General features: G+C 37.8%; 2 protein-coding genes across 2 annotated transcripts; both read left to right on the top strand.

Moving 5' to 3' along the window:
• Positions 1-867: 867 nt before the first annotated feature.
• Positions 868-1347, top strand: LOC122508722 (ribonuclease H1-like). Its single transcript, XM_043622238.1, has one exon. It carries the CDS (start codon positions 868-870, stop codon positions 1345-1347), a length of 480 nt encoding a protein of 159 aa, XP_043478173.1.
• A 5233-nt stretch (positions 1348-6580) lies between these two features.
• On the top strand, positions 6581-12360 carry LOC122508721 (peptidyl-prolyl cis-trans isomerase CYP95-like). Its single transcript, XM_043622236.1, has 3 exons — positions 6581-6755; positions 6903-7579; positions 12277-12360. The coding sequence occupies exons 1-3, from the start codon at positions 6581-6583 to the stop codon at positions 12358-12360; spliced, it is 936 nt and encodes a 311-aa protein (XP_043478171.1).
• Positions 12361-13473: the final 1113 nt, after the last annotated feature.

The following is a 13473-nucleotide window of genomic DNA, read 5'->3' as shown; positions in this document are numbered from 1 at the left end:
AACTTTCTGAGGGTCTAAAATTCTTAAACTTCCTTTCTCCGAGTAACACAAACTTCGGAAACTCCCGGAGGGTCCGAGGTTGTGTTTTTCCTTTATTCCCTGTCATTTCCTTTCCCGGCGATTTTTGGAAACTTCCTGAGGGTCCATAATCGTGTCCCCCCTTTTTTTTGACCTTTTTTTTTTTTTTGGAAACTCGCGCAGGGTCCAAAAATTATTATTTCTTTTTTTTCTTTTTAAATCAATTTTTATTTTTACTCATTTATTTATTTACTTTTTTTTTAAAATTTGGTTTGCGCGTATAATCGATTCCCCGAATTATAGAGAAATCTTCGGAAACTCCAGGAGGGTCCGAGATTTCTTTCTCTCTGAATTTGCTCCCCAAATTCGTAATTTTCACCGAGTTTTCGGAAACTTGTTTTTAACAAGGGTCCAAAATTCGTTTGGTGTTGTCAAAGCGCGAAATTGACGGTATCAATTTTGGCGCCCAACGTGGGGCACTGCAGAGATTTTCGGTAGAAAATCACGAACCCGAAAAAATTCTCACCACAGATTCTCACTTCCGGGAGTGAGACGAATATACATTTTCGACAAAAACACCCGGTGGCGCTCAACGTATCGTCTCTTTCATTCATCAATGAAAGAAAAAACAGCAAATTTTCCAGCTAGTCGCAGCGAATCACACGCTATAAGCCGCGAAATTCAAGACTTATCGTGTAAAAACATCGCTGAGTCAACCGAATCACCACATTCTGCTCGAGTGATTAAAATCAAAAAAGATCATAAAAGTCTTAGATTTTGCGCAGATTTTCGAAAAATTAACTTAATCCACAAGAGGGAATAGTTTTTTTTTCTCGTATATTTCGGTGCATGGAGCCGAAAAAGTACAATTTATCATCCGACGAAACCGGGTTTACCAACGTTTACACGGACGGCGCGTGTCTTGGAAACGGAAGATCTTCACCGAAGGCCGGAATAGGCGTATTCTTCGAAACCGATCATCCTCTGAATATTTCAGCACCTGTCGACGGCAAACAAACGAACAACGCCGCTGAGCTTCAAGCAGCAACGAGTGCCGTTTTACAAGCACAAAAAGCCGGAATTACAAAATTGCGAATCAACACCGACTCTCAGTACGTGATCAGAAGCTGCACAGAGTGGATACCCCGTTGGAAAACAAACGGTTGGACAAAAGCATCAGGAAAGCCAGTCGAAAATAAAGAACAATTGCAAGATTTAGATCGAGCAATTTCGTCACTGGAAGTAGACTGGAAACACGTTCCAGGACACAGCGGACACCCGGGAAACTCACAAGCCGACGACTTGGCAAAAAGAGGAGCCAAGCGGTAAAATTTTTAATGACGGCTAGAACACCTCAAGAAAAAAATTTGCGCTCTCGTACGGTGTTAATAAACACTCCACCCGGCACGCGTAACAACGCTTCGCAAGTATCGACAGGTTTACTCACGTCCAACTCGAAACAAGCACACTCTAGCGCGATGGATGATGAAACAGCGTCCCACGATCCTCAAAACAAAAACAGTTTCGGCTCAGGATCGTCATCAACCGAAGATTTAAATTATATTTCACCACCTGGAAGCGAAATTCTTTTAAATCGATCGTCCGCCAGCGTAACTGTAAATAATAATTCGTTAAATATGACGACTGATTCAATCGTGAGCACTGCACCGAATTCATTGCCAATGATCACTACATCGCTCATCGGTGGAGTATCGACACAAATTGGTCTCAACCTAGCAACAGTTTCGACAAACTATCACGCTCCTGGACCATCCGGAATAATGACTACCAGGATAATAGGCACTTCGGAACCAACAAGAATGGTTTACTCGGGTTTACCGAGTTTACTAAACAGCTCAATTTCTATTCAAAGTCCTCCACAGAGACCTTTCGCGGAAATTGGACAACAAGGAGCACGTTATGCGGACCTCGGTGGGATTTCCAGATACGATCAATTTTTATCTGACAATATTGGACCGAGAAACACAAGGCCTATAATCCAGGATCCGATTTTTTCCCGCAATTCCGGTTATGGATCTCAGGCGACAAATTCCAATATGCCGAGTTCAGTTCCAGTATCTAATCAGGCTCCTGGAAGAAACGTTAGTAATTCACAGATTCCACCAAGGGTAGAGCCCCCCCAGAATGCTTATTACCCACCAGCACCAGTACCCGATCCAAATTGGTACGCGTGGCGCGCATTCATGGAGGCACAACGTAATCCTGTACCTGTACCAGAGTTCTTTGGAAAAGAACACGAAGATCCAGTCAACTTCTTACGAGAAATGAACAACTACTTCCAGCTCCTGGGAACGCCTGAAACAAACAAAGTTCGCGTAGCAAGCCAAGCTCTTCGTGGTGAGGCAGAAAAGTGGTGGGAGATGTACAAAGGAGTCCCCTTTGAGTGGAACCAGTTTCGAGACCTTTTACTGCGCCAATATAATTCTCCTGCGATACTCGGAAAATTACAAGCCCAGCTATTTTCCCTACGTCAAGGGGAAAAAGAGCCCGTGGGGGTTTTTCTTCAGAAGAAATACTTACTTTTCCGGAGATTGCGACCTGGAGAAACAGAAGAAGTCATCGTGCATACTCTAATGGAGCTTCTGAAACCAGCGATCCGACACGCAATACGCGCTTCAAATCCGCCGGACTGTGCTACGCTGCTGACCAGAGCTGTTGAATCGGAAAAGGACGAACTGGATTTGCTACGAAGCCAACCGCGCAGAGAAGAAAGGAAAATCGTCGAAAATCCAGCTGCTACGAAAAAGTATCCTCCAGACTGCTGGTACTGCCCTGAAAAGCATTTGCACAAAGACTGCGCGGTTTACAAAAAGCAGTTAGAGGACCGTAAAAACACAGGTCAGGAAAACTGGCGACGGGCGGTGGATGCACCGACCACCGCCAACAACAACAACAACCAGCCGAAACATTAACTTCGCTTTATCTGACTCTCCAAAATCATCGAAAATTACCGCGCGTATTAACCTTTACCAACGATCAAGAAATAGTTGCGATCATCGACACAGCAGCAACCGAAAACTTTATTCATTCCTCTAAATTAAATTCAGCGCAACTCGCGTCTCTCGCCTCGAGTTTCGACAAGGTAAGCTTGGCAGCGCCCGGAACGAGTATGAAAATCTTGGGACGAATCACGCTCCTTGTTCGAATTAATACACAAGAGATGAATGTTGAATTTTTTGTCTGCGAACAGCTGAGAGAAGAAATGATTTTGGGTTTACCCTGGATGGAAGATCAACAAACAATAATCGACATTCCAGGAAAAAGAATTTACGCGGGTAAAGAGAGTCGATTCACAATATTTTTCCACCAACAATCGAAACCACGAGACCAAATCGACGTGGAAAACGAAATCGCCATGGAAAATCTTATTCACGATTTCCCACCAGAATATGAAGGCGAATTTCTCGAAATCGTACAACGTTACGCCACCACAGTTGCGCCCGGTCCTAGTCTAACGCAAACTCGATCAACACGTCACAAAATCGAATTAACCGATAACCGACCTTTTCGGTTAAGGCCGTATCCATCGTCAGCTGAAAAGCGAAAAGAAATGCTTGAGCAAGTTCAAGAGATGCTTTCCAACGGAGTCATCGAACCGAGTACATCACCTTATTGCTCCCCCGTGGTCTTGACGAAGAAAAAGAACGGAAAATTTCGTTTCTGCGTGGATTTTCGTCGCCTAAATTCGATCACACAAGACGTAAATCACACTTTGCCCAGGATCACCGACTCTCTAAAAGAACTCGGAAACGCGAAAATATTTTCCGTGTTAGATTTGCGCTGGGGATACTGGCAAGTACCGATGGATGAGAATTGTAAACAATTTACCGCATTCTCGATTCCAAACGGCGGGACTTACCAATTTCGCGTCATGCCTTTTGGCTTAAAAGGCACTCCGAACACGTTCCAAACATTGATTAGTCAAACCGTGTTACGAGGATACGTAAATCGCTTCTGTATGGCCTTTTTGGACGATATAATCGTTTATTCACAAAATTGGACCGATCACATGCGTCATTTAAATCTCGTGTTAGAACGATTAGAGATTCACGGTCTAACTTGTTCAATCGACAAATGTTTTTTCGGCCAGAAAGAATTAAAATATTTGGGCCATCAAGTTTTAGGCGCAAATAACGAGCCCCAAGAACACCACGTTCAGGCTATTATCCAAGCCGCTCGTCCAACCAGCAAAAAGGAGCTACAAAAATTCCTCGGCATCTGTGGTTGGATACGCGAATACGTCCCCGATTTTTCCATGTTATCCGCTCCGCTCACGGATCTACTAGGAAAGAAGGCAGGAAAATGGAAATGGACGGAAGAAGCCGAAAACGCGTTCAACAAAATCAGAGATGCCTTCCAAGCGGATCTTAGTCTTGGACGTCCAAACCCCGACTTGCCTTTTCACCTTCAAACCACAGTAAGTTCCGAAGGAATGGCGGCAGTGCTTTTTCAACTCGAAGAAAGTTCTCGCAACGTGATCAGGTACGCCAGCGCTAAGTTTAGCTCTACCGAAAAGCGCTATTCTGGACTGGAGCAAGAATGTCACGCGGTAGAATGGGCCCTCAAACATTTTCGCCCACAGTTAGAAGCAACTCCTTTTCATCTGCACACGGACGAAAAAGCGTTAAAGTGGCTTAAAAATTCGAAAGAAAACACGCCGAAATTGGGACGTTGGGCACGATTTTTGGACCAATTCCAATTTACGATTCATTCTCGAACCAATGCCGGTCACGAATTAGCTACCGCGCTCGCGCAGAATCCGAGTGATTTACCAAACGAAACCGAAGAAGATAACTTTCTTCTTCCACCTGAGATCGCTCCTCAATTTGATGCACCTTTTCTCGCGCAAATCACGCATTCCAACTTTTTCGAAGAGGTCATCGCTTCGCAACAAGAGGATGAAAACATAATCAGCCAGGTACGACGCTGGAAAAACCTGAAAAACAAGAAAAATCGAAACAAGGTCGAAGAGAAATTTTTCCGCGAACACATCCTATCGGACGAAGGATTTTTTCGCCGCAAGAATCCCCATGATTCATGGCTACTCGTGGTGCCAGAAGTCTGTCAGCAGAGACTTCTGCACGAGTATCACGACGCTAGCCAAGCCGGACATCCAGGCGAAGAAGAGACGTTGCGCGCTGTCCAAGAACTCTTCACGTGGCCCAAAATGGTCTCACAAATAAAAGACTACGTCAAAAGTTGCACCCTTTGCTCCTGCTGTAAGTCTTTTAGGTCGCAGAGCAACAACGAGGTACGCCCACGCCAACCAAAGGCCCCGTGGGATACGGTTGCTGTCGATTTAATGGGACCATACCCACGTTCATCGCACGGAAAACGATTTCTCCTCGTAGTTACCGATCTTTTTTCACGGTGGGTGGAAGCTTTCCCCCTTGGATCTTCCAAAGCCCCCCGTATCACCTACTTGCTCGAAAAAGAGGTGTTCAATCGATTCGGTTACCCCAGAGCCATCATTACCGATAATGGCCCTCAATTTATCGGTAATATCTGGGAAAAAGCATGCGCGAAGTGGAACTGCGAAAGTTGGCACACTCCTCCCTATCACCCGCAGGCGAATCCGACCGAACGGAGGAACCAGGAAGTGAAAAAAGGAATGCGCTTACGACTTGTCGATGCTTCTCATCGAAAATGGGACTCTGACATCGCTGACATTTTATTCAATGTCAGAAATCGACGAAATGCGGCAACCGGACGGACGCCGAGTCAGGTCCTATTCGGAACCACTGCCAAGAGACCCGGAGAATGGGTTCTACAGACCGGAAGAAAGGCTGTAAAAAACTTGGAAGAACGTGTTCAGGAAGTCACTAAACATCAAGCCACATATCAAGAGAAATATGCCGTGCCACCTAAATCAAATAAGAAAATTCCTGTCGGCAGTTTTGTTTATGTACGAACGCACCGCCTGTCGAACAAGGAAAAAGGTTTTCACGCTGGTTTAGCTCCCCGTGGAGAAGGTCCATACGTAATAAAACGCCATTGTGGAGGTGAAATCTACGAGGTTGATTTGAAAAATCGACTGGCAAAAATTCATAGTAAGGATCTGAAACGCGCGTTCCCTCGAGAAAGAGCGGAGAAACTTCAAAATCCGGAATTAATCGAGCCAGAAGTACAACCGGAGAAAACTCTTGAATTGCCGAGAATAACCAAGGAATTAGTAACTCATAAACATAGACACGGTTACAATTTGCGCTCTTCGAAAAGAAAAGAATCCGAAACGGACGATTTAAATTTTCCTCGCCTCGAAGTACCGAAAAACGCGCGAGAAATATCAAAAAGAGTGCAAACGGCCCCTGTAAATAGGCGCTACAACCTACGTCCGCGATAGATACAGGCGAGTAGCGAATTTCTCTTCCCATCTCCTTACTACTGCAGTTTGACGCAGTGGGCGGAGCCTTGGGCGCAGTGAACTCCAGGCGCGTCGAGCCTTTGTTTCAGTATTAAGCAAATGCCCTCCGCGAGAGCAGAGAAGGTCGCGTCTCGCAAAAAATTAAGTAAAGTTTAAATCAATAGTAAATAGATTATTATGGATGCGAAAAATGAAACTGTGAATGAAGTTCGAACGGAAAAGCCAAAAAAGAAACCTAGTCAACACAAACGCCGGACCGAAATGAGAAGAAAAGCTTTCGAAGAACAGCGGAAAAATCCGGATATTTATGTTCCAATCCCCGTGGGAAGACATAGACGAAAAGGGAAAAAAGGTAAAAAACAAATAGAGGTTTTACCTCCGAAAATTGTGGACTCAACGCCGACAATCCCTCCCTTGAACGTCTTTTCCAGTCCGAGAAAATCCCCACCTAAAGAAATCGACCAAAACGTTTCGGTGGAATGACCCGTTCCGCGTGAAGTTACCGTCGATGATAAAAATCCGGAGTCCACGAAAATATCTCAGGAGAAAGAATTTTACACGATCGAAGAAGCTCTCGATATTCTTTCTACGCCTCCGAAAGAAGTCGCACCGCCGGTTGTAAAATCTCCCGAAGTAGATTTAGACATTCTCGATTTGAGGACATCACCGGTCCAAGTTTCACCGCCTCACCTCGCGTTTTATCGAGTCGGCGAACAAAACCATCCAAACGTCAAATCTATTCTGTCACCAACGAAAATTGGTAGTCCCTCCTCTCGCTGGAAAATTTCGCGAAAATCCAAATTTAATGACATGCGCATTACGATTCGACGAGACAACCCACAATCGAGAGATACACCCGTTAAACAAAGAGTGTTCAAAGAGTGGCGAAAAACCGTGGATATCGCAAATTTGGAGGATCCGGATAAAAAGAAACGGCCACGCCCCCCGACAAAAGAACCGTCTAGGAAACGACGGAGAAGCCCCGCGCGCTCAGAAAAGAAAAATTCGAAGGCAATACGATCACCGTGCAGAAAGAAAACATCGAGATGTTCGCGCAATCATTCGAAATCTCCGAAGAAAATTGTAAAGCGCGACAAATTGCACTCTCCGCGTCCTACGCTACCGCACGCTCGGCCTTCAACGTATAGAACGCCGAAACGACCAAAGCTGGGACTGGTAAACCCTTTGAACCCACTGCATAGCGCGAAACGAGTATTGTTTTGATTACATTCTCCGTTGTATCGTATTTATTATTTTTTCTCTGTACTGCGTGTTTTCCACAATCTGTAATTTGTATTAATTTTACTTTTCTTACATAATTATCTTACTTAATAATATTATTAAACATTGTAATTGAATTTTATTCTATTTTTAATATTCTTATTATTGCCTCCGAATAACGGCAAATTAGTGATTCTTAAATTGTTCTCGCCGAGAAAATTTTAGTTTGTCGTCGCATCATTATAATATTTTTTTATGTTTAAACTCTTCGAATTTTTACGATTTTTTATGTTTTTCTAATTGTATTTTTACTAGTTTTATTAATAATTATATTTTATTTCCAGTTAAATTCCTAATTTGTAAAATTCAAAATCATCGCTTTTGCTCAAGACAGACCCCGTGGAATTGATAATCGATAAATTACCAATAGATAATCTTTCAATTATTCGCGAAAGCTAGTTTTTATTTTTCCGTCGCTGAGCAAAAGCGAAGATTCCGAATTGCAGGAATGCGGCATCAGCCGGTCGCACTAGGCCGCGTCAGCCAATCGGAGCGTCGATCGCTCCCACTGCGCGAGTCTCCCCACTCAGCCGCGCCACAGAGCTCGGAGACGGAGCTCTCGTCGTCACTTCTTACCGAGCTGCCTACCTGCACGGTCGCACCACTCAAACCTCCCGCTAACAGTGTTACGAAATAAAATAAATTCATCCGTTTTGATTTTAACTAATTTTAGTTAATTCTAAATTTTTACTTTTTCCCATCCATTTAACTTTCGGGTTTTATTCAACGCGCTTTTTGGTTCATTAGTTTTTCCATCCACCACACATTTTTGGAAACTCTTGCGAGGGTCCAAAATTTTCTTCCTTTTTCTCCTTTCCTTTTAAGAATTTTTAGAAACTTTCTGAGGGTCTAAAATTCTTAAACTTCCTTTCTCCGAGTAACACAAACTTCGGAAACTCCCGGAGGGTCCGAGGTTGTGTTTTTCCTTTATTCCCTGTCATTTCCTTTCCCGGCGATTTTTGGAAACTTCCTGAGGGTCCATAATCGTGTCCCCCCTTTTTTTTGACCTTTTTTTTTTTTTTTTGGAAACTCGCGCAGGGTCCAAAAATTATTATTTCTTTTTTTTCTTTTTAAATCAATTTTTAATTTTACTCATTTATTTATTTACTTTTTTTTTAAAATTTGGTTTGCGCGTATAATCGATTCCCCGAATTATAGAGAAATCTTCGGAAACTCCAGGAGGGTCCGAGATTTCTTTCTCTCTGAATTTGCTCCCTAAATTCGTAATTTTCACCGAGTTTTCGGAAACTTGTTTTTAACAAGGGTCCAAAATTCGTTTGGTGTTGTCAAAGCGCGAAATTGACGGTATCAAATTTTCAAAAATTCTGCCTTTTTTGGCTTTTTTCCGTAAAATTTGTTTTTACATTCTCATCAAAAATGATAAAGTCTTGGATTTGTGCGATTTTGAGCAATGTCTAATTTTGGTAAATCTTTACGTTTCATGACCCCCTGATTCCAAAAAAATGGTTTTTAGAGAAGTCTGTCTGTCTGTCTGTCTGTCTGTAGAAAATTTTGTCGTCACGATAACTCGAATAAATTTTTATGAATTGATTTGTAATTTGAGGGACTATTTTAGTCTATAAAAATGAAGCCTCAGTTCGTTGGCCAGCTCATTTCGTCAAAAAACAACAAAAATACAAAATTTGGAAATTTTCAAAATTTTGTATTTTTTGCAAATTTTCAAAAAAATACTTCTTTTTTATTTTTTTCTTAAATTTAGTGCAAAAACAAACAACTTTTCCTTTAGACACTTTTCAGTACAACAAAAAACAAAAAAGTTATGAATTTTTTAATTTTTAAAAATTTGCTATTTATTGCTTTTTTTGGACTTTTTGTCAGCCTTCTCTGCAGTAGACAATTTGTCCTTTTGGGGCCGTGTTAATAAAAATTAGTTCATATCATGCTAATACACCTTTCTTAACATTTGAATCAACAATTGCATCTTTTACACAAATTTAAGAAATTTTTTTCCAAAAAAGTACAAATAATTGTAATTTATAGTGAGTAAAGCATTAGCCGAAACATGAAAAAACATGAAAAACATCGAAACCTTCCTTTTTTTCTTTTAGATGCCAAATTTAGGTAAAAATACAAAATTAGGAACAAAAAGGAACTCAAAATTTTCAAAAATTCTGCCTTTTTTGGCTTTTTTCCGTAAAATTTGTTTTTACATTCTCATCAAAAATGAGAAAGTCTTGGATTTGTGCGATTTTGAGCAATGTCTAATTTTGGTAAATCTTTACGTTTCATGACCCCCTGATTCCAAAAAAATGGTTTTTAGAGAAGTCTGTCTGTCTGTCTGTAGAAAATTTTGTCGTCACGATAACTCGAATAAATTTTAATGAATTGATTTGCAATTTGTGGGACTATTTTAGTCTATAAAAATGAAGCCTGAGTTCGTTGGCCAGCTCATTTCGTCAAAAAACAACAAAAATACAAAATTTGGAAATTTTCAAAATTTTGTATTTTTTGCAATTTTCAAAAAAATACTTCTTTTTTATTTTTTCCTTAAATTTAGTGCAAAAACAAACAACTCTTCCTTTAGACACTTTTCAGTACAACAAAAAACAAAAAAGTTATGAATTTTTTAATTTTTAAAAATTTGCTATTTATTGCTTTTTTGGACTTTTTGTCAGCCTTCTCTGCAGTAGAAAATTTGTCTTTTTGGGGCCGTGTTAATAAAAATTAGTTTATATCATGCTAATACACCTTTCTTAACATTAGAATCAACAATTGCATCTTTTACACAAATTTAAGAAATTTTTTTCCAAAAAAGTACAAATAATTGAAATTTATAGTGAGTAAAGCATTAGCCGAAACATGAAAAAACATGGAAAACATATCGAAACCTTCCTTTTTTTCTTTTAGATGCCAAATTTAGGTAAAAATACAAAATTAGGAACAAAAAGGAACTCAAAATTTTCAAAAATTCTGCCTTTTTTGGATTTTTTCCGTAAAATTTGTTTTTACATTCTCATCAAAAATGAGAAAGTCTTGGATTTGTGCGATTTTGAGCAATGTCTAATTTTGGTAAATCTTTTCGTTTCATGACCCCCTGATTCCAAAAAATAGTTTTTAGAGAAGTCTGTCTGTCAAAAAACAACAAAAATACAAAATTTTGTATTTTTGTATTTTTTTTTTTTGTTAAGTTTTTTTTCTAATTTTTACAACTTTGACTCATAATGAAGTTTTATATGTTTTTTGACATTCTGATCTACTGCAGTAAGTTTGGAAGGATAAAAAATTTTTTCCAGTTCAAAATTTTTCCATTGACCAAGAAAACCCAAAATACAAATTATTACTTTATTTCTTTTCCAGAACGTTGTGTAAACTTTAGAAAAGGCAAACTTAGTGATAAAATTGTAAAAACTCATATGAAAACTTACATAGAATGTGGTGTGATATGTGGGTGAGGTTTTGTTTACGCCAGGATTCTTATTTTTCTAGTATAAAAAATGTAAATAAAGATACATATATTTGCTATTTACATTTCGTCAGAGAAACTAGACTGACGGAATTTAATAATATTTAAAATTTATTTTTATATTTAATAAATTTAAATTTAAATAAATACCCAGTGGAAAAAAGCATTGGAGAATGGCATACTCATAAGCAAAGTGCATGTTGCAGATGGAGCTGCGGTTGTCCAATTGTTGGCGCTAATTTTAAAATGTTGATAGCCTTTTTTGAAATAGATAAAAAATAAATATTTACTTTTATTCATTTTTTAATTAAAAGTAATTAAGAAAATTAAATAAACATAAAACGTTTTTTAGTATCATTAATAACAATTAACATACACTCTAATTCAGCATCAGATAATTAAAACTAGACAAATGGTATATATTTATTAATTTATGTTTATTAAAAAAGCAATTAGAGTAAATAAATAGAAATCAATGTTATTGAAAATAATAAATAATTATTAATAGTAGCAACAAAGAATATAATTATAATTGTTACGTCACCGTAACCTATTTTCAATAATAATATGTAGAATAATAATTAATCTTAATAATTAATAATAATAATCATGTTAATTAATAATATTAATAATAATTAATAATAATAGTAATAATCATAATAAAAGTTAATAACAAAATTGTTATTTACATATTATTATAAATAATAACTATAAATATTAATAATAATCAATAATAAATTGTAATAATAAATATTAACAAATAATAACAAAATGTAATAAATAGTTAAATATAACAATCTTAACAACAAACTTTAAGAAATAATAATAAACAATAATACATTGTAATAATAAATATTAAATAATAGAATTGTAATAATAAATATCAACAAATAATACAACAAATCATAAATAATGAATTGTAATAACAAATTATAAACAATCAATTGTAACAACAAATTATAAACAATTAATGGAAATAACAACATTATAGAATAACATATGAGTAATAAGCAATGTACACGTGCGATCTAATGGTGAGTCACCACAAGTGTTCCCGCAACAAAGGGCTTCTGAAAATGCATGGAAACTCGTACAATTCGTAAAATACATGAAAACTTGGACGATTCCTAAAATACATGGAAACACGTACAATTTATAAAATACACAGGAAAATTTGGGTATAAGAAGAGCCAGACCATCAACAGCAGTTCAGTCTAGAAATCAGTCTAGAAAAGCAGTCAAGAAAATGTAGTCGTCAACATTATAAGTCTCAAATTGAGAAGTGGTGCTCTGCACAAGTCAGTCTTAAAATTTTATCTATAACAAGTGGTCCTTCACGACACAGTGCCCTAATCCCAGTTTCAGTAGTTGTCCTTTACTTTACGTATATTTCAAAAGTGCATTTTGGAAAGTCGATCTGGAAGTCAAATTTGCCATTTGAAAAGAGTGTTCCTGTTTCTCGAGACACAATACTGCATCCAATTAGTTAACTATTAAAGGACCAGTGCCATTATACCTGAACGTCTAGCATCACCCTTTGTCCCAAGGTAAACAATCAACCACTCTAAGACTCACATTAGAAAGCCTGTGTCCATCTCTTATTTTCATCAATTTTATCTTATTTCATAAAATACACATACATTTGTTCAACTAAAGTAATTTCTTGTTATTTACTACCCTGTCCCTATTTTAATTAATTTTAAAATAAAATCGGGAAACATTAGGGAAATTATAATAATTAGGATCGTAACATAATATAGAAGGAGTTTAAATATAATTTAAATGTAAAGAAATAAAAGTTATTTGAATTCATTCAAAATTAGGTAGAAAACTAAATTTAGAAATGGTATAGAACAGTTAAAGATAATTCCCTATTTAATGCTTAGCGTTCGCCAGTTTCGTATGCCTTACGCTTCAATATTTGTGTAAGTTTAATTGTACATCAAATACACAAAGAAAAAATAAAAATTGTAATTATTTATTGAATCTGCAAAACATTGAAACTTACGTAAATATAAGGGTAAGACTCCGTCAGAAAAAAAGCGATTTGAAAGTGGTCTTCCGATTTCTTCGAAACCTTGGGAAATAGAAGTCTTATATGAATTAAATTTAACCCTAAGAGGATTTTGAAAAATTTTCAAAATGGCGGCCGCTACGCCATATTGAAAATGAGTGTTACGTTTTTTTCAAAAATTAATAACTCTGAAACTTTTTGATCGATTTTAATAAAATTTACAGGCGATATAGTTAAAAATACGTAGTTTAATTTGATATTATGAACAAAAAAAAATTTCCAAAATTTGTCAAAAAAAAGTCAAAAAAATTTTTTGAATTAATTTTTAGTTCAGTTGGCCTAATTTTTGAA

This window comes from Leptopilina heterotoma, unplaced genomic scaffold (assembly GCF_015476425.1).
Source record: "Leptopilina heterotoma isolate Lh14 unplaced genomic scaffold, ASM1547642v1 Lhet_550, whole genome shotgun sequence".
NCBI lineage: Eukaryota > Metazoa > Arthropoda > Insecta > Hymenoptera > Figitidae > Leptopilina > Leptopilina heterotoma.
The sequence above is the reverse complement of the archived record's forward strand: the minus strand, read 5'-3'. Positions and strand labels throughout refer to the sequence as shown.

Excerpts from the sequence above, each read along its gene's own strand:
- LOC122508722 (XM_043622238.1), top strand. The coding sequence starts at position 868 with ATGGAGCCGAAAAAGTACAATTTATCATCCGACGAAACCGGGTTTACC.
- LOC122508721 (XM_043622236.1), top strand. The coding sequence starts at position 6,581 with ATGGATGCGAAAAATGAAACTGTGAATGAAGTTCGAACGGAAAAGCCA. Across the intron at positions 6,756-6,902 it reads TAGACGAAAAGGGAAAAAAG|TTACCGTCGATGATAAAAAT; the intron begins GTAAAAAACAAA and ends TTCCGCGTGAAG. Across the intron at positions 7,580-12,276 it reads AACGACCAAAGCTGGGACTG|GAAAATTTGGGTATAAGAAG; the intron begins GTAAACCCTTTG and ends TAAAATACACAG.